The following is a 19,678-nucleotide window of genomic DNA, read 5'->3' on the forward strand; positions in this document are numbered from 1 at the left end:
GCATCATGCGGTGGGGATGTTTTTCAGCGGCAGGAACCGGGAGACTAGTAAGGATCGAGGGAAAGATGAATGGAGCAAAGTACTGAGAGATCCTTAATTCAAACCTGCTCCAGAGCGCGCAGGACCTCAGACTGGGGCAAAGGTTCACCTTCCAACAGGACAACCCTAAGCACATAGCCAAGACAATGCAGGAGTGACTTTGGGACAAGTCTCTGAATCTCCTTGAGTGGCCAAGCCAGAGCCTGGACTTGAACATCTCTGGAGAGACTTGAAAATAGCTGTGCAGCAATGCTCCCCATCCAACCTGACAGAGCTTGAGATGGTCTGCAGAAAAGAATGGAAGAAACTACCCAAATACAGGTGTGCCACGCTTGAAGCGTCGTACCCAGGAAGACTAGTGGCTGTAATCGCTGCCAAAGTTGCTTCCACAAAGTACTGAGTAAAAGGTCTGAATTAGGGATGCACAATATCGGAATCAGCCGATATTTGCTAAAAATGCTAACATCGGCATTGGCTCTATGTATAGTTTAACGACCGATGTGCATACCTGTATAACGTAGGTAGATTAAGTAATACAACAAAATAAGAATACAGCGCTACACGTGCAACAGGGTATTCCTAACGTCGCCCACAATGTCTGCTGTGTGAATCTATTTTGAAGTTTCAAAAGGAAGATAACAGAAAGGCCATATGCAACGTTTGTACTGCCATTATTTCCCGAGGGGAGAAAGTGAAACCTTTCAATACCACAAACCTATTTACTCATTTGAAAGTGCATCACACCCAGACGTTCAGCGACTACTTAGAACAAAAAGCAGAAAACTAAGTGCACACTTCCAACAACTAAACAAGTTCAAGTCAAGTAGTCCTTTGAAAGAGTAAGAACATTTCAGCGAGACGACAACTCAAAAGGCGAACATTAACACCAAGATAATTGCATTGCCCTTGACAAACATTTCTCTGTCATGGATGATGTTGGCTTTCGCAGACTGGTCGAGCACCTGGAACCCCTGTACACACTACCAAGTAGGCACTATTTGTCAGTTGTTGCCCTACCAGAGTTACAGTATTGTTGAAACGCACATCCATAAGCTACTTGCTATGGGCGTCACTGCTGTTAGCGTCACGACTGACATTTGGATCAGCGATGTCATAAGCATGCCGAGTCTGACAGCACAGTGGGTCGACAAGGATTTTGTACTGAGGAAAGCAGTACTGCATGCTCAAGAATGTGCTGGTTCCACATACCGCTGCTGCCATTTCAATGGCATTTGAGAACATGTTTGAAACATGAACACACTCCTAGCTCCATTCGAACAACTGACTGGAGAAATAAGCTCATCAACTGCGTCTGCAGCAGACGTAATACACTCGGTCATGGCATTGGAACACCTGTTCAACAAAACTGCCAACACAGACCGTGGGGTTAAAACTTGCAAAAGTACTCTAGAGGCTGGGTGACATTCTCTCTGAGCCTCTTTACTGTGTCGCAGCCATGCTCGATGCTAGGTACAAGGACCGATACTTTGACGCAGACAAGAAACGGGGTTTACGTGAAATGTTAAGACAAAACTGGACATGACGGAAGACAGTGCGCACCGAGGAAGATGACTCACGATAGAGGCGGCCACGGACCGACATAGTTGAAACTTGGGACATATGAAATATGATGAAATTAACTTCATTAAATAGTTCCCGCAAAACACCAGTCTCAATGTCAACAGTGAAGAGGCGACTCCGGGATGCTGGCCTTCTAGGCTGAGTTGCAAAGAAAAAGCCATATCTCAGACTGGCCAATGAAAAGAAAAGATTAAGATGGGCAAAAGAACACAGACACTGGACAGAGGAGCTGTCTAGAAGGCCAACATCCCAGAGTCCCCTCTTCACAATTTATGTTGAGACTGGTGTTTTGTCGATACTATTTAATGAAGCTGCCAGTTGAGGACTTGAGAGGCCTCTGTTTCTCAAACTAGACACTAAAGTACTTCACCTCTTGCTCAGTTGTGCACCAGGGCCTCCCACTCTTTCCATTCTGGTTAGAGCCAGCTTGTGCTGTTCTGTGAGAGTAGTACGAGATCTTCAGTTTCTTGGCAATTTCCCACATGGAATAGCCTTCATTTCTCAGAGCAAGAATAGACTGACGAGTTGCATAAGAAAGATTTTTGTTTCTGGCCATGTTGAGACTGTAGATCAAACCCACAAATGCTGATGTTCCAGATACTCAACTAGTCTAAAGGCCAGTTGTATTGCTTCTTTAATTAGTACAACAGTTTTCAGCTGTGCTAAAAAAGGGTTTACAAATGATCAATTAGCCTTTTAAATGATAAACTTGGATTAGCTAACACAACATGCTATTGGAACACAGGAGTGATGGTTGCTGAAAATGGGCCTCTGTACGCCTATGTAGATATTCAATTAAAAATCTGCCGTTTCCAGCCACAATAGTCAATAACATTAACAATGTCTACATTGTACACTGTATTTCTGATCAATTTGATGTTATTTTTTTTTACTTTTTTGTTGCTTTTCTTTCTAAAACAAGGACATTTCTAGGTGACCCCAAACTTTTGAGCAGTAGTGTGTGTGTGTACACACACGGGGTAGTCATTTAAAAATGATTTTAAACACTATTGCACACAGTGAGTCAATGTAACCTATGACTTGTTTTAAGCACATTTTATTTAGGCTTGCCATAAGAAAAGTGTTTAATACTCAGACACAAGACATTTCAGCTTTTCACTTTTAAATTAAATTTGTAAACATGTGGGAAGTCAAGGGGTATGAATACTTTCTCAAGGCCCTGTACACATGAGAAGAAAAAAAGTGTACACAACGAGTAGGCTACACTCGGTCAATCTATTCACACAACAACTAGGGCCTCCATTTCTTGAGGAAGATAAAGATTATATCTGTAAAAATGTGAACCTACCCATTCCTAATCTACAATGCATTGTTGGTGCTGTGCCAAGCCACACTCCCTCTCTTCTGGCTCCACTGTCTCTGTTGGCATGTTTCCCCAGCTCTACCCAAATCAGAGAAATCTCTGCGGTCCAACTGGTTTCTCTCACCGATCATCAACTCTGAGGAGGACCTCTCCCGACAACCCAGTCTGGCCTAGGCCTATACGTTTACAAGGATTGGGAAGTGCCAGGGATCTCACAGTGCGATATTGTCGGGATACTTATGTATTGCAATTCCCACGATTCTACATTCAATGTGATTTGATACTGCGATTTTATTGCAATTTGATGTTCCAAACATCTGGCTCACTATGCTGCCCTGCCAAGCAAAAAGGCAGTAACTGCTCATAGCGTGGAACTGAGAAGTGGGTTTTATTTACCTTGGTTTCTCAGTAACTTTATGCAGTTACTTCTAACATGACCCCCATTTTCTTCAAAACACAATAGAGGCAGGATACTTGTCCACATGATTAAGCATGTATTTAATGTAACAAAAATGACTCAACCAAATGAGAAGTTACTGCCTTTTTGCTTGGTATTGCGGGTCTGCTGTAGAGAGATGAGAGCACACGAAAAAATTAGTTTTGATCAGTCATGGAAATAAGTGCTGAAAACATGTTAGCTCAGTATTTAGAAAAAGATGAAGAATAAGCTTAAGGATGAAAAAAATACAGGATTTATGGCACAATAACAGCTGACTAGCCCTAGCTAACCACCACCTAGCAACAACAACAACAAAAAAAGTATCCAAAATGATTGACTCCCTTGATAAAGATGAGCAACAAAAAAACAGTATAAAATACAAACACTGAGCGACAGTGGGGCAAAAAAGTATTTGGTCAGCCACCAATTGTGCAAGTTCTCCCACTTAAAAAGATGAGGCCTGTAATTTTCATCATAGGTACACTTCAACTATGACAAACAAAATGAGGGGGAAAAAAAAATCCAGAAAATCACACTGTAGGATTTAATGAATTTATTTGCAAATTATGGTGGAAAATAAGTATTTGGTCACCTACAAACAAGCAAGATTTCTGGCTCTCACAGACCTGTAACTACTTTTTAAGAGGCTCCTCTGTTCTCCACTCGTTACCTGTATTAATGGCACCTGTTTGAACTGGTTATTAGTATAAAAAGACACCTGTCCACAACCTCAAACAGTCACACTACAAACTCCACTATGGCCAAGACCAAAGAGCTGTCAAAGGACACCAGAAACCAAATTGGAGACCTGCACCAGGCTGGAAAGACTGAATCTGCAATAGGTAAGCAGCTTGGTTTGAAGAAAGCAACAGTGGGAGCAAGTATTAGGAAATGGAAGACATACAAGACCACTGATAATCTCCCTCGATCTGGAGCTCCACGCAAGATCTCAAACCGTGAGATCACAAGAACGGTGAGCAAAAATCCCAGAACCACACGGGGGGACCTAGTGAATGACCTGCAGAGAGCTGGGACCAAAGTAACAAAGCCTACTACCATCAGTAACACACTACGCCGCCAGGGACTCAAATCCTGCAGTGCCAGACGTGTCCCCCTGCTTAAGCCAGTACATGTCCAGGCCCGTCTGAAGTTTGCTAGAGAGCATTTGGATGATCCAGAAGAAGAAGATTGGGAGAATGTCATATGGTCAGATGAAACCAAAATATAACTTTTTGGTAAAACTCGTCGTGTTTGGAGGACAAAGAATGCTGAGTTGCAGCCAAAGAACACCATACTTACTGTGAAGCATGGGGGTGGAAACATCATGGTTTGGGACTGTTTTTCTGCAAAGGGACCAGGACGACTGATCCGTGTAAAGGAAAGAATGAATGGTGCCATGTATCGTGAGATTTTGAGTGAACCTCCTTCCATCAGCAAGGGCATTGAAGATGAAACGTGGCTGGGTCTTTCAGCATGACAATGATCCCAAACACACCGCCCGGGCAATGAAGGAGTGGCTTCGTAAGAAGCATTTCAAGGTCCTGGAGTGGCCTAGCCAGTCTCCAGATCTCAACCCCATAGAAAATATTTGGAGGGAATTGAAAGTCCATGTTGCCCAGCAACAGCCCCAAAACATCACTGCTCGAGAGGAGATCTGCATGGAGGAATGGGCCAAAATACCAGCAACAGTGTGTGAAAACCTCATGAAGACTTACAGAAAACATTTGACAGATTACATTACATTTACATTTAAGTCATTTAGCAGACGCTCTTATCCAGAGCGACTTACAAATTGGACACCTCTGTCATTGCCAACAGAGGGTATATAACAAAGTATTGAGAAACTTTTGTTATTGACCAAGTACTTATTTTCCACCATAATTTGCAAATAAATTCATTAAAAATCCTACAAATGTGATTTTCTGGAGAGAAAAAAAGAATTTCATTTTGTCTGTCATAGTTGAAGTGTACCTATGATGAAAATTACAGGACTCTCATCTTTTTAAGTGGGAGAACTTGCAATTGGTGGCTGACTAAATACTTTTTTGCCCCACTGTATATACTATGACCCCCCCCCCAAAAAAAACAGGCTAATTATATTATACAATTATAAACTCAGCAAAAAAAAGAAACGTCCCTTTTTCTGGACCATCTTTCAAAGATAATTTGTAAAAAAATACAAATACCTTCACAGATATTCATTATAAAGGGTTTTAATACTGTTTCCCATGCTTGTTCAATGAACCATAAACAATTAATGAACATGCACCTGTGGAACGGTCATTAAGACTAACTGCTTACAGACGGTAGGCAATTAAGGTCACAGTCCTGAAAACTTAAGACACTAAAGAGGCCTTTCTACTCACTCTGAAAAACACCAAAAGAAAAATGCCCAGGGTCCCTGTTCACCTGCGTGAACATGCCTTAGGCATGCTGCAAGGAGGCATGAGGACTGCAGATGTGGCCAGGGCAATAGATTACAATGTCCATACTGTGAGATGCCTAAGACAGCGCTACAGGGAGACAGAATGGACAGCTGATCATCCTCGCAGTGGCAGACCACGTGTAACAACACTTGCACAGGATTGGTACATCCGAACATCACAACTGCGGAACAGGTACAGGATGGCAACAACAACTGCTTGAGTAACACCAGGAACGCACAATCCCTCCAGTGCTCAGACTGTCCACAATAGGCTGAGAGAGGCTGGACTGAGGGCTTGTAGGCCTGTTGTAAGGCAGGTCCTTACCAGACGTCACCGGTAACAACGTAAACTATGGGCACAAACCCACCATCGCTGGACCAGACAGGACTGGCAAAAAGTGCTCCTCACTGACGAGTCGCAGTTGTCTCACCTGGGGTGAAGGTCGGATTTGCATTTATCGTCGAAGGAATGAGCGTTACACTAAGGCCTGTACTCTGGAGCGGGATCGACTTGGCGGTGGAGTGTCCTTCATGGTCTGGGGCGGTGTGTCACAGCATCATCGGACTGAGCTTGTCGTCATTGCAGGCAATCTCAACGCTGTGCGTTACAGGAAAGACATCCTCCTCCCTCATGTGGTACCCTTCCTGCAGGCTCATCCTGACATGACTCTCCAGCATTACAATGTCACCAGCCATACTGCTCGTTCTGTGTGATTTCCTGCAAGACAGGAATGTCAGTGTTCTGCCATGGCCAGCGAAGAGCCCGGATCTCAATCCCATTGAGCACATCTGGGACCTGTTGGATTGGAGGGTGAGGGCTAGGGCCATTCCCCCAGAAATATCTGGGAAATTGCAGGTGCCTCGGTGGAAGAGTGGGGTAACATCTCACAGCAAGAACTGGCAAATCTGGTGCAGTCCATGAGGAGGAGATGCACTGCAGTACTAAATGCAGCTGGTGGCCACACCAGATACTGACTGTTACTTTAGTTTTTGACCCCCCCCTCCCCCTTTGTTTAGGGAGACATTATTCAATTTCTGTTAGTCACATGTCTGCGGAACTTGTTCAGTTTATGTCTCATTTGTTGATTCTTATGCTCATACAAATATTTACACAAGTTTGATGAAAAGAAACGCTGTTGACGTGGGAAGACGTTTCTTTTTTTGCTGAGTTTATATTTAGTTTAAACGAGTAACACAAAAAAAAAATATTTGTGCATTATTCCCACCCCTGTTGTTTCCAATATGTGCAGCCAAGTTTCATACTCCTGGCAGAAGCAACCAGGTTTCTGGCTAAAATGTCTAGGTACTTGGTGAAGTTCATGATGCCGCTGGCTTTAACAAGGCCCCGGGGGACCCAGTGGAATCAAAATAGCCCAATAACAGAAGATCCACCACCAGTAAGTACGAGGTACTTTTTCTGCATAAAGCCTGTTTTTTCCCCAACACCAAACACACCAATGGGGTGTGTGGCATTAGAGCTCTAATTTCATGTCATCTGACCATAGCACCAGTTTCAATCCAGGTGACAATGCCGTTAAGCGTACTTTTACATTTTGGCCAGAAAACTTGGTTGCCTCTGCCAGGAGGCTGAAACCTGGCTGATCTTTCAGCAAGGCAATGCACACATCAAAAACCAAAGAAATGGTTCAATTGACCACAAATCTAACATTTTGATACAGCGATCGCAGTCTCCGGACTTGAAACTAATTTAAAACCTGTGGTTTGAATTGGAGAACACATTGTTAAGAAACAATCTAATAAAGCGTTTGAGAAAGTGACAATTTTGACCCCTAACTTTGAAGAAAAAAAGTATTACTATTATTATGTATGTATGTATGTATGTATGTACTGAACATAAATATAAAAACGCAACAATTTTACTGAGTTACAGTTCATATAAGGAAATCAGTCAATTGAAATAAAGAAATTAGGCCCTAATCTATGGATTTTACATGACTGGCACAGCCATGGGTGGGCATAGGCACATTAAGATCTTTGAAGGTTTCAAGTGCAGTCGCAAAAACCATCAAGCACTCTGATGAAACTGGCTCTCATGAGGGCCGCCACAGGAAAGGAAGACCCAGAGTTACCTCTGCTGCCGAGGATGTTCATTAGATTTACCAGCCTCAGAAATTGCAGCCCAAATAAATGCTTCACAGAGTTCAAGTAACAGACATCAACTGTTCAGAGGAGACTGCGTGAATCAGGCCTTTGTGGTCAAATTGCTGCAAAGATACCACTACTAAAAGACACCAATAAGAAAAAGAGACTTGCTTGGGCCAAGAAACACGAGCAACGGACATTAGACCGGTGGAAATCTGTCCTTTGGTCTGATGAGTCCATATTTGAGATTTTTGGCTACAACGCCATGTCTTTGTGACAGAGTAGGTGAATGGATGATCTCTGCATGTGTGGTACCCACCATGAAGCATGGAGGTGTGATGGAGCTTTGCTGGTGACACTGTCTGATGTATTTACAATTCAAGGCACACTTAACAAGCAGAATGCTGTGGTACGCCACCCCATCTGGTTTGAGCTTAGTGGGACAATAATTTGTTTTTCAACAGGACAATGACCCAACACACCTCCAGGCTGTGTAAGGGCTATTTGACCAAGAAGGAGAGTGATGGAGTTAAAATTAAAGCAGAATCGTCAAGTCGCTTTCCTGAAAATCGATTTTCGAGAATGCTTGAATCGAATAACAATGACCAGGCCTCCACAAACACCTGACCTCAACCCAATTGAGATGGTTTGGGATGAGTTGGACCGCAGAGTGAAGGAAAAGCAGCCAACAAGTGCTCAGCATATGTGGGAAATCCTTCAAGACAGTTGGAAAAGCATTCCAGATTAAGCTGGATGAGAGAATGCCAAGTGTACAAACTGTCATCAAGGCAAAGGGTAGCAACTTTGAACAATCTCAAATATAAATTTTGATTTGTTTAATACTTTTTTTGGTTGCTAAATGATTCCTTGTGTGTTATTTCATAGTTGTGATGCCTTCACTATTTTTCTACAATGTAGACCATAGACAAAATAAAGAAAAAACCTTGAATGAGTAGGTGTCCAAACATTTGACTGGTACTGTACATATAACAAATCGATACTTGGAGTCAAAGTATCAATATAATACATCCAAAATTATATCCCCCCGACCCCTCACTAACGTTCACTCCAGCTTATCCTCAAGCTCTACCATTGCTTCTTTCCAGGTAAAAACATTCATCATGTTCATTCCAGGTAGCATAATAAAACGCCTGCAGAATTCCAGTTAAAATGTCATGCAAGAGATGAGTTTGCAACAGGCCTGTACTCGGGCTAAATAGGCCTGCACTGGCATGCTTACCAAATGAGTGAACATGAATTACAATGAGTCACTGTACAGCCTAAGTGATGAAAACCTAATCGCCAAAACTACAGGCAATTCAAAGTTCATTATGTGTTGGGAGATGGTGCTAAGCGCATCTTTCACTAAAGGGCAGAAGGGAGCTTTGGGGAATATTACTTTTGACAGAGAAGGAATGTGTATTTTCATCCAGACACAAATCACATAATTGGCCAGATATCATTTTTCTTATTCATTTTGGCCCAATGAACTGCTGGCATTCCTAATAAAGAATGAATGCGAGGGAGTGAGAGAGAAAACTAGGAGTGGAGAAGAACTAGTAAATGCATAAGTTGGCCTTGCCGAGCAAGGGCCAAAGCCAAGGGTATATTTGAGTTGGCCAGCACCTCAGTAAAAATACTTCATGAATTTATATTAAATCATCCATATATTTACGCAGTAATATAGTAGTTCAGAGATTAAATGGCCGGAGAGTTTTTCTCTTGGCGAAACAATGTGATATTATGTTCCCTGACAATTTGGCTTATTCATAATAAATTAAACTGGAACATTCCTCTACTCAGGAGCAGCCAGTTAGAAATGCAAACTGAGTTCCTAAATTACTTAATAACCTCTCATATGTGTATAGGAAGTTTAGTCAAATCAGTGTAATGGGTATATAAAAAGTTTGCGTAGCACCATAGAGTTAGGGTTGGTGGATATAGTTAGTTGAAAAATGTTGACCATTATTAAACATCGACATCATACTATCCAAATAAAGTCAGTAATGGGCTCTGGGTCACAACACGGTTGACTGCAACTCAATCCTGTCCTTCGCAGGAGAGTTGAATGGAGGGTCAAGGCAAAATATACAAGACAGTCTGAAGAAAACTTGACCAAGAGAGTCAGGTCAGTAACTGGATTAGGTTCAAATGAGAATTTGTTAGTTGTGTTTGGAATGAGGGAAAGGCCTATGACAGCTCTTTAGGGTAGATTAGAAGGGTCAGTGTGCGGTCAGAGTAATATGTGAAAGCTTTCGACAACTCCCAAAACAATAAGCTAAGAGCAGGGCAAACCAACACTTCCTTCCAGACAAATATCATTAGTAAAAAATATTAACATTGTCTCACAAATATGGGTTTTTGCATTCAATGATTTATGTTCCCTTACAATCTCCAGCAGTGTTTTTTGAAACAACTTCGAGAGGAATGCATAACTCTCCATGACGTTGAAGGGCAACCTCATCGGAGTGTCAATCAACATCTCAAAAATATATTTTAGGAAAGAAAATATTAATACAAACTAAAAATGCTGGTCACATATCTCTGAAGAAACAATGAATCAATAAAACAGAATATGAAAAATCCAGTAAAATATGTTGGCTTCGGGCTTTACCTTGTTGTGGCTCAGGCCCCGGGGCTGCTGGGAGGGGTCTTTGGGAGCGAGGCTGACTGGGCGGCGGTGCCATCCTCACAGGGCCCACAAACTGGACATATGTCCCCGGGAAGTCCCCCCTCTGCTTAGTGCGTTCGTTGAAGCCCAGCAGCCAGCCCAGGAGCTCGGGATGCTCCTCATCCCACTCCTTGAAGCCCAGGGAGGCCTTGCTGACGGTCAGAATGTCCCCGGGCTGCAGGTCAATGTCCTCCTCCAAGTCCTTGGTGTAGATGTAGAGGGCACGATACTGGAAACCATCGACCGCCATTTTAAGAAACCGATAAAAGCTGCCGAAGACGCCGAGAGGATGCGAAAATCGGCACAATGCTACGGCAACCAGGAAACGATGATGATAATGATGATGATTTTGCTTGGAGTAGTGGTCGTTTAGGGCCAAAGAACTATCAACTGAAGCTTAGAAGCATTGCTGAAATGGCCGAGTCTATACAGCAAGGTAGGTAGGGTGCTCCTGTCTTAGAGCTGGCCGGTGTTGGCGCAGTGGAGCACTTTCCTCAGCTTGATACCCCGGTTTAACCAAATGATGGAGCAGAGGGACAGCGTTGGCAACATGCTCCTTCAAGCAGCAAAAACAAGCTAGACAGCTCGAAACCTAACTGAGGCCCAGTGTTGGTCTCTTCAGTCAACCTCTCGTCTGTGGGGGTGGAGGCAAAGTAGGACAGTCCAACAGTCGTTGATTTTCTCAAGCTCCTCACATTCTGGACAGTGACAACCTGCAGTGCACAGAGAGAAAAAAATATATACAAAAAGTGGGCTTCTAGGGGAAAATACATAGATAATGTAAAAAAGAATACATAAGTTAAATTTAAGACATTACAGTATGTATTCTACAGATACGCAGTAGCCTACAATAGGCAAAGCATCCCTGTGTCACCGCCGCAAAGCACAAAGCATGAAAACACAGAGCAACGAGTTTGTGCAATCCTGTTTGGGATGGAAGGGTCGGATGATGCTACTGCGCCATAACTTTACACAGAACCCCCAAATCAAATTGCATCACATTTTCGAATCTCAATTTGAAACAACTACTTTGAAATAAGTCACATCCCTATACCGCAGCGCTCTCAATAAAATTGGTGATGCTCTGAAGAGGATCATATGGATAAATACGTGTGCAATAGCAAACGTTAGAGTCAGGAAATATGACGAGCCTTACAGTTTTAAAGCATCAAAATCAAAGAAAGCCGTTTCACTTGCAACCGTTTTTAGTTAGGGGAAAGTGGGCTATTATGACCCACTTAAGACTGTTCTGCTGCCTAACAAATATTTTATCAGCCTTCTTGAAAAGTTGCCTAATCGTGCCAAAACCCTTCAAACGCAACAAGATTGAAAGGAAGACCTTTCGATGCAAGACTCACCTTGCTCTTATAATCTGATATAATCCGTTGCAGAAAAACATCTTTCCCATGCATTCATTCATACTTGCTTCATTCCAGTCAATACGGTAAATAAGGTCCTCAACGGCTATGTAGACCCACCATTACATCACGGTTTTTCAGGTCTCACCTAGGCCTAATAAATTATTCAAGACTAGTTAAGTGTCAAAATCTTACATTTGATCAGTTAATTCAGAGCCACAGTAGGAAAATCCCATCTTAAAACATGAAGACCTAGATGACTCTATCCACAGTCAAAGACAAATGGTCAATTACCTTTGTTTATGCGTACTGTAGCTTCAGCAAGAGTGAAGCTAAAATATTTTTTTAAAGTGACCAAGTCAAAAACGGCAACTGTGCCTCAGACATTCTCCTTTCAGTCTGAGATGAGATTAAATCTCCTTTTTCCCCCCTGGATGAATTGATGACAAAAAGAAAATCCAAAGACAGGAGGGGGCGTAATGGAGGGGTTTGGCTTGTGACTCAGGAAATAAGAGCTCAGCAGCCCCCAGAGTTTTTGGGGCATCTCTCAAACGTCCAAATAAAACGACTCTTTTTGAAGCCCGGTTTAGAGCAGTAAAGTATGTTTTGAGTGGATATAGGTTGCGGCTAAAACCTAAATAACAGGAAAAATTCAAACTGTACACCGCTCTCTTCATATCCGGGGGTATGCGCACTTCAACCCTCAGACAAACTCCCCATTTGATATGCAAGCAAACATTCTCGTAATAGTCTGTCCTAATGTCACCGCTATAAAACATTAAATAGTTATCATGATTACAGGACGTACCGTTGGGCAACACTACTCACCCCACTTTTGGGCAGAGAGAAACTGGAGAGACTTACCAATGCTCTCTGTCTGATATCCCCGGTGTCAAAAAAAAGAAGAGTTGCCAGGGTAGACAAGTGGCACTGGCATACCCAACCACAGCCGGCAATCTCCCTCCCCCTTGCGTCTCTCCCCCCCCCTTGCGTCTCCCCCTCCCCCCCTTGCGTCTCCCCCAGCCAAAAAATTCCATTCCTCTGCCATTTTGTTTGTTTATATTCACAATCTTGTAGAAGACAACTGCAATCATCCCGCACTCTGTGGTGGTCCACGTCAGCATTTTATTCCACAGCAAAACAAAAAAATGTGCTGCAACTAATACCAGTTGAATGGAGAATCATCTCTGTTACAATCTTACACATGGAGTGCAGCCCACATTTCAAGGCAGCAGCTGGCAGGCTGGTCGTCACTGGATCCACCCCCCCCCCCCACACTTTTATTCAGTCACGAGATTACACACTTTGCTATCAGGAGAGCTCAAACGGCTGAGGGAGACCACAGAAAATAATGAACGAATAAAAAAAGGCAATAAACTCACTGTTGCTTGAGAGAGGGAAACTAAGCCTGGCCTCTCATTGGCTGCTGTTTGGCCATGTGCTCGGAGTCACCAGAGAAGCTCAGGCAAATCAAGGAAATGTTCTAATATTAGAAAATGTATCTAGGCAGTGATCAAGCTCCTGACCCAAACAACTCCACCTTTTTTACACTGCACTTTTTTTTGCAGTGTCATTTGATGAAAATATATGCAGTATGATCAAATATATATTAATGAAAAATGTATTATACAGCCAATTATTGTCTGGTGCTGCAATATAATGTAAGCTATATTTTACCATTACAGGACCACCAAAATTAACAGACAGGTTATTCTGGGGAAGTAGATAAAGGGCTTCATTCCCAAAATCCAGAAGTATCCCTTCGAATTTACAAATTTGTAACATATTGTACAAATTGGAATTCGTAACGTTTCATAACAATTAGTGTTTAATTAGAATTAGTGTTGATACCAAAATGATTCCACGGCAACAAAAAAAGGCGTATTCGCTAAAGTCACAGAATGGCACTTGAGCCGGACAGATATGAGTTCAATATCATTGCATTGGACATTTATTAATGCAATCAGCTTTATAAATCAGCAATATTTTGCATTATGTTAGCATATTATCACAAACAAGGTACTTGGGTCGTGAATTGATGCTGGCTTCAGCTGTAAGCTAGCAAGGAAAGTTGGCCTACAAAAGCTGAAAGCTACCGGACTTGCATAGTAGTGCTCTAGTCTGCACTGGACATTGTTTTGGGAGCCGTAATTAGCCGTCTCAACATTGCTACATGCCGTGTTGCATTGTTCAAGTGTGTTAACTTCTGTGCAGCATAAGTGGTGATGCAGCCCAAACTCCCAGTGAGTTCAATGGTTCCTCAAGGCGGGCTAAAAAGCTAGCAATGGTTAAGTGGAGCAGGCACAGTACTCTCCCGCTATAAGGGGACATCGGCTACGCTGACAGACAGACTTGATCCTCTCTCAGTAGATGGCATGATACACATTTGACACTAAAAAAAAGTATAGCACTGAACCGTTTTACATGTTCTAGTATCGAAAAAGTACAGAAGTTTTGGTATACCGTGCAACACCAATAAGAATTGCAAAATGTTTGCAGGATGTAACATATACGAAATGGATGTGCACAATTTTCGGGGACCCATTTTGGCTTGGGCCCTATACTTTCAAAACTACAGGCTTAAATTAAACAAAAGCTCTGGAACGTCAGAGGAGCTGCAAGCCATTATATTTTGGTACATATTCATTGCTACTTCTGAGCAATTTTGAAACAGTTTTCCCAAAATAAGAAAACAGTAAAACATAATACCACCGTAAAGTATGGATGGGCGTTTGAAATAATTCCCTATTCGAATATCAGTTTTTTGTTGTTGATTTATTTGCTTGTAAATGTATATTTGTAAAATATATTTAACTTTGCTACAGCAAAGACTAGTTAACTAGTAGCAGCCACAATGTAATGTATAATCCCATATAACAGTGCCTGTCTTGACTGGAGTAGCCTAGAGATGCTAGCTGTCTATATCTAGCTCGGTTAATCGAGGATGGTCAGCGCTATCTGGGATCCTTGGGTCATCCCTAACCTAAACCATAACCCTTACCTAACCTTAAAAATGCAATATGCTGAAATCGCTCTGCCATTTCCTGATTGCTATAATTGGAATAGTTCACCTAATTTCAGTTTGTGACAATGCAAGCAGTCATTGCGTAGATAATCATTGAACCATCTAAACTGCTGTATAATATATTTTCCATAACCAAAAATATAGGATTTTCAAATGATGTACAAAACCAAAAGACAAAAAATAAATTTAAGAACGGGAAGCATAGAAATAGCACACATAGAACATATTTACCGCTTAGACTTTGAATGAGAATGACAAATCTGTAACTCACATGTCCATGTGCATTTGGTCAGCTTGTCCAAAAAGTTACATATTGTAGCTTTAACCCATAGTTTAACAATTTCAAATGTCAACTTCAAATGGGGTCGAGACGTATCCCAACAACATTCAGATTAAACAGCCTACCTTCAGTGGCGCTCTTCCTTTTTAGGGGAAAAGGAAGAGAGCTTGTAACGTGCCCTCTGCTTTTGGTCGTGCGCCTCGCTGTTTTACAGTCCCGGGTGAAACACAAAGCAGATGCCTATACCTAGTGCCAGTCTTTCGTCCAGATGAAGTGCTTGACAAAGTCGACAGACACCACATAACAATTTTGTTGGTGACAACTTTTGTCGCTGTCTCGCAGCTAACTACAGCACGTGCTAGCTTGCTCTGAAATGGTTTCCATCCGGAATATAAACAAAGTCGACACTTCATCTTAACTCCTCCTCCAAATTTACTTGATTGGTTGAACAGTGCAGAAGAGAACCTCCTGACAATTATTTTCTCTTGTCATGACCAGAATGTGGGGCATCCCGCTCAGGAGTTTCTTTTATGCCTGCTACGTTAGTTTAGTTGGTTGCGTGTAGCCTAGTGTTTTTCATTTATCTACCTTTTAATTCCATTTTGCATTAGTGAACTCTCACTTTACTGCTACACATGGAACCGGTTTGACTGTTGTGCCGCTTTGGTTGGCCAACAAAAACAACAAGCTACACGTGTAAAGGCTAACAGGTTTCATGAGGCGCATGTCAGAAAAACTTATATTCAAAGGTAACATTTTTAAAAATTAATTATGAATTTTAAGTGTCATGGTGTAGTATCCTTATATGTAACAATGTCACGTGGATATTTTTAATTCAATTTAGAAAAAGGCCCCTTTTCATTGTTAAAAATAGGCCTATAATTTCTCTCTCAATAATTGAATATTAACATCCGTTCGGATATTCTAATAATCGTGCCCATCCCATATGTAAAGTAGTCCTGAACTGATCAAATACGGGTTGCTTTGGCTCCAGCTGACTGTTTACAGTTCCCGTGAGTACTCAGCTTAACCTCAATGCTACCTCCCAGTCCCCACTCAGGCTGCTGTACAGGACCGTTACTGGGGGTGAAAATAGAGACAATACCCTGATCTATCACAGGGCCATGACATAATAGTAAGCTATGACGTATTAAAGATGTTATTGACATAAACATCAGTAACAAATGGGTGCAATATCTTGCATAATATTTTAAAATTACATTTCATAAAGGAAAATCTCTTTGCAGCTCTGTGTTTATTCCCTTAATGTGTTTTTACTGTAAAACAATACAGACAAGGGGAAATTACAAATAGGCCTACTTAACATTAACATGCTTCATATTTCATAAAAGAAAAATACACATCTCAGTGGTGTGATGTTTTAATTTCTGATCTGGAGTGTGACCTTTCATTTCATACACAGTGTACAAAACATTAGGAACACTTCTTAATATTGAGTTGCACCCTTTTTTGCCCCGAGAACATCCTCAAATTTGTCGGCGCATGGACTCCAAAAGGTGTCGAAAGCATTCCACAGTGACGCTGGCCTATGATGTCGCCAATGTTTCCCACAGTTTTGTCAAGTTGGCTGGTACACACGGGAAACAGTTGAGTGATAAACCCAGCAGCGTTGCAGTTCTTGACACACTTAAACTTCCTGGCACCTACTACCATACCCCATTCAAAGGCACTTAGATTTTCTTGTCTTGCCCATTCATTCTCTGAATGGCACACATACACAATCCATGTCTCAATTGTCTCGAGACCTAAAAATCCTAATTTAACCGTCTCCTCCCCTTTATCTACACTGATTGAAGAGAATTTAACAGGTGACATCAATAGGGGATCATAGCTTCCACCTGGTCAGTCTATTTCATGGAAAGAGTTGGTCCTAACGTTCTGTACACTCAGTGTCGGTGGAAATGCACTAATACTGCAATACAGTCAGACACATTAATCTTTGCATGGGGATGACGACAGACAAACTGCAGTAATACTTTCCTAAAAATTACACATCAAAGCCTGAACCAACTATCAGTGCAGGAGACAAGTTCTGTTTGTTCATCTTTGATTTATTATTGATTTTCATAATGGACATTCACCCAATTCTTCGAGGGATAATGATCATTTCTGGAGACAGCCATTTCAGTGTAAGTATTTTAAAATGTCAGTCAATGCTGCAACTAATATTTAAATGCACATCTGAGCCCCAAAATGTAGCTAGTATGTAGGCCTAAACTAGAATTGACATACATTAACCTTGTGGCCATCTGTCCACCGGTGGACACCATATGCTAGTTGTGAATGTCAACAGTCTACAACATGATATAGCCTATCACATCAAATTTTATTTGTCACATACACATGGTTAGCAGATGTTAATGCGAGTGTAGCGAAATGCTTGTGCTTCTAGTTCCGACAATGCAGTAATAACCAACAAGTAATCTAACTAACAATTCCTAAACTGTCTTATACACAGTGTAAGGGGATAAAGAATATGTACATAAGGATATATGAATGAGTGATGGTACAGAGCAGCATAGGCAAGATACAGTAGATGGTATCGAGTACAGTATATACATGAGATGAGTATGTAAACAAAGTGGCATAGTTAAAGTGGCTAGTGATACATGTATTACATAAGGATGCAGTCGATGATATAGAGTACAGTATATACGTATGCATATGAGATGAATAATGTAGGGTAAGTAACATTATAAGGTAGCATTGTTTAAAGTGGCTAGTGATATATTTACATTTCCCATCAATTCCCATTATTAAAGTGGCTGGAGTTGAGTCAGTGTCAGTGTGTTGGCAGCAGCCACTCAATGTTAGTGGTGGCTGTTTAACAGTGATGGCCTTGCGATAGAAGCTGTTTTTCAGTCTCCCAGTCCCAGCTTTGATGCACCTGTACTGACCTCGCCTTCTGGATGATAGCGGGGTGAAAAGGCAGTGGCTCGGGTGGTTGATGTCCTTGATGATTTTTATGGCCTTCCTGTAACATCGGGTGGTGTAGGTGTCCTGGAGGGCAGGTAGTTTGCCCCCGGTGATGCGTTGTGCAGACCTCACTACCCTCTGGAGAGCCTTACGGTTGAGGGCGGAGCAGTTGCCGTACCAGGCGGTGATACAGCCCGCCAGGATGCTCTCGATTGTGCATCTGTAGAAGTTTGTGAGTGCTTTTGGTGACAAGCCGAATTTCTTCAGCCTCCTGAGGTGCTGCGCCTTCTTCACGATGCTGTCTGTGTGAGTGGACCAATTCAGTTTGTCTGTGATGTGTATGCCGAGGAACTTAAAACTTGCTACTCTCTCCACTACTGTTCCATAGATGTGGATAGGGGGGTGTTCCCTCTGCTGTTTCCTGAAGTCCACAATCATCTCCTTAGTTTTGTTGACGTTGAGTGTGAGGTTATTTTCCTGACACCACACTCCGAGGGCCCTCACCTCCTCCCTGTAGGCCGTCTCGTCGTTGTTGGTAATCAAGCCTACCACTGTTGTGTCGTCCGCAAACTTGATGATTGAGTTGGAGGCGTGCGTGGCCACGCAGTCGTGGGTGAACAGGGAGTACAGGAGAGGGCTCAGAACGCACCCTTGTGGGGCCCCAGTGTTGAGGATCAGCGGGGAGATGTTGTTACCTACCCTCACCACCTGGGGGCGGCCCATCAGGAAGTCCAGTACCCAGTTGCACAGGGCGGGGTCGAGACCCAGGGTCTCGAGCTTGATGACGAGCTTGGAGGGTACTATGGTGTTGAATGCCGAGCTGTAGTCGATGAACAGCATTCTCACATAGGTATTCCTCTTGTCCAGATGGGTTAGGGCAGTGTGCATTGTGGTTGAGATTGCATCGTCTGTGGACCTATTTGGGCGGTAAGCAAATTGGAGTGGGTCTAGGGTGTCAGGTAGGGTGGAGATGATATGGTCCTTGACTAGTCTCTCAAAGCACTTCATGATGACGGAAGTGAGTGCTACGGGGCGGTAGTCGTTTAGCTCAGTTACCTTAGCTTTCTTGGGAACAGGAACAATGGTGGCCCTCTTGAAGCATGTGGGAACAGCAGACTGGTATAGGGATTGATTGAATATGTCCGTAAACACACCAGCCAGCTGGTCTGCGCATGCTCTGAGGGCGCGGCTGGGAATGCCGTCTGGGCCTGCAGCCTTGCGAGGGTTAACACGTTTAAATGTTTTACTCACCTCGGCTGCAGTGAAGGAGAGACCGCATGTTTCCGTTGCAGGCCGTGTCAGTGGCACTGTATTGTCCTCAAAGCGGGCAAAAAAGTTAGTCTGCCTGGGAGCAAGACATCCTGGTCCGTGACTGGGCTGGATTTCTTCCTGTAGTCCGTGATTGACTGTAGACCCTGCCACACGCCTCGTGTCTGAGCCGTTGAATTGAGATTCTACTTTGTCTCTGTACTGACGCTTAGCTTGTTTGATAGCCT

General features: G+C 42.6%; 1 protein-coding gene across 3 annotated transcripts in view; it reads right to left on the reverse strand.

Moving 5' to 3' along the window:
• The window catches only part of LOC135516146 (phosphatidylinositol 3-kinase regulatory subunit beta-like), a 57,178-nt gene that overhangs the window by 34,166 nt on the left and 3,334 nt on the right, over positions 1 to 19,678 (reverse strand). The window contains exons 1-2 of one of the 3 annotated variants that reach the window (XM_064940229.1): positions 15,371 to 15,697; positions 10,526 to 11,295 (exon numbers count right to left, since the gene is read on the reverse strand). In XM_064940229.1, the coding sequence (XP_064796301.1) occupies positions 10,526 to 10,832 (307 nt within the window). In that variant the 5' untranslated portion in view covers positions 10,833 to 11,295; positions 15,371 to 15,697. Of the gene's footprint in view, positions 1 to 10,525; positions 11,296 to 12,804; positions 12,893 to 15,370; positions 15,698 to 19,678 lie in introns of those variants that run through there. The other 2 variants (XM_064940237.1, XM_064940219.1) reach the window with 2 other exon arrangements.

The sequence above is a fragment of the Oncorhynchus masou genome, chromosome 3 (assembly GCF_036934945.1).
Source record: "Oncorhynchus masou masou isolate Uvic2021 chromosome 3, UVic_Omas_1.1, whole genome shotgun sequence".
NCBI lineage: Eukaryota > Metazoa > Chordata > Actinopteri > Salmoniformes > Salmonidae > Oncorhynchus > Oncorhynchus masou.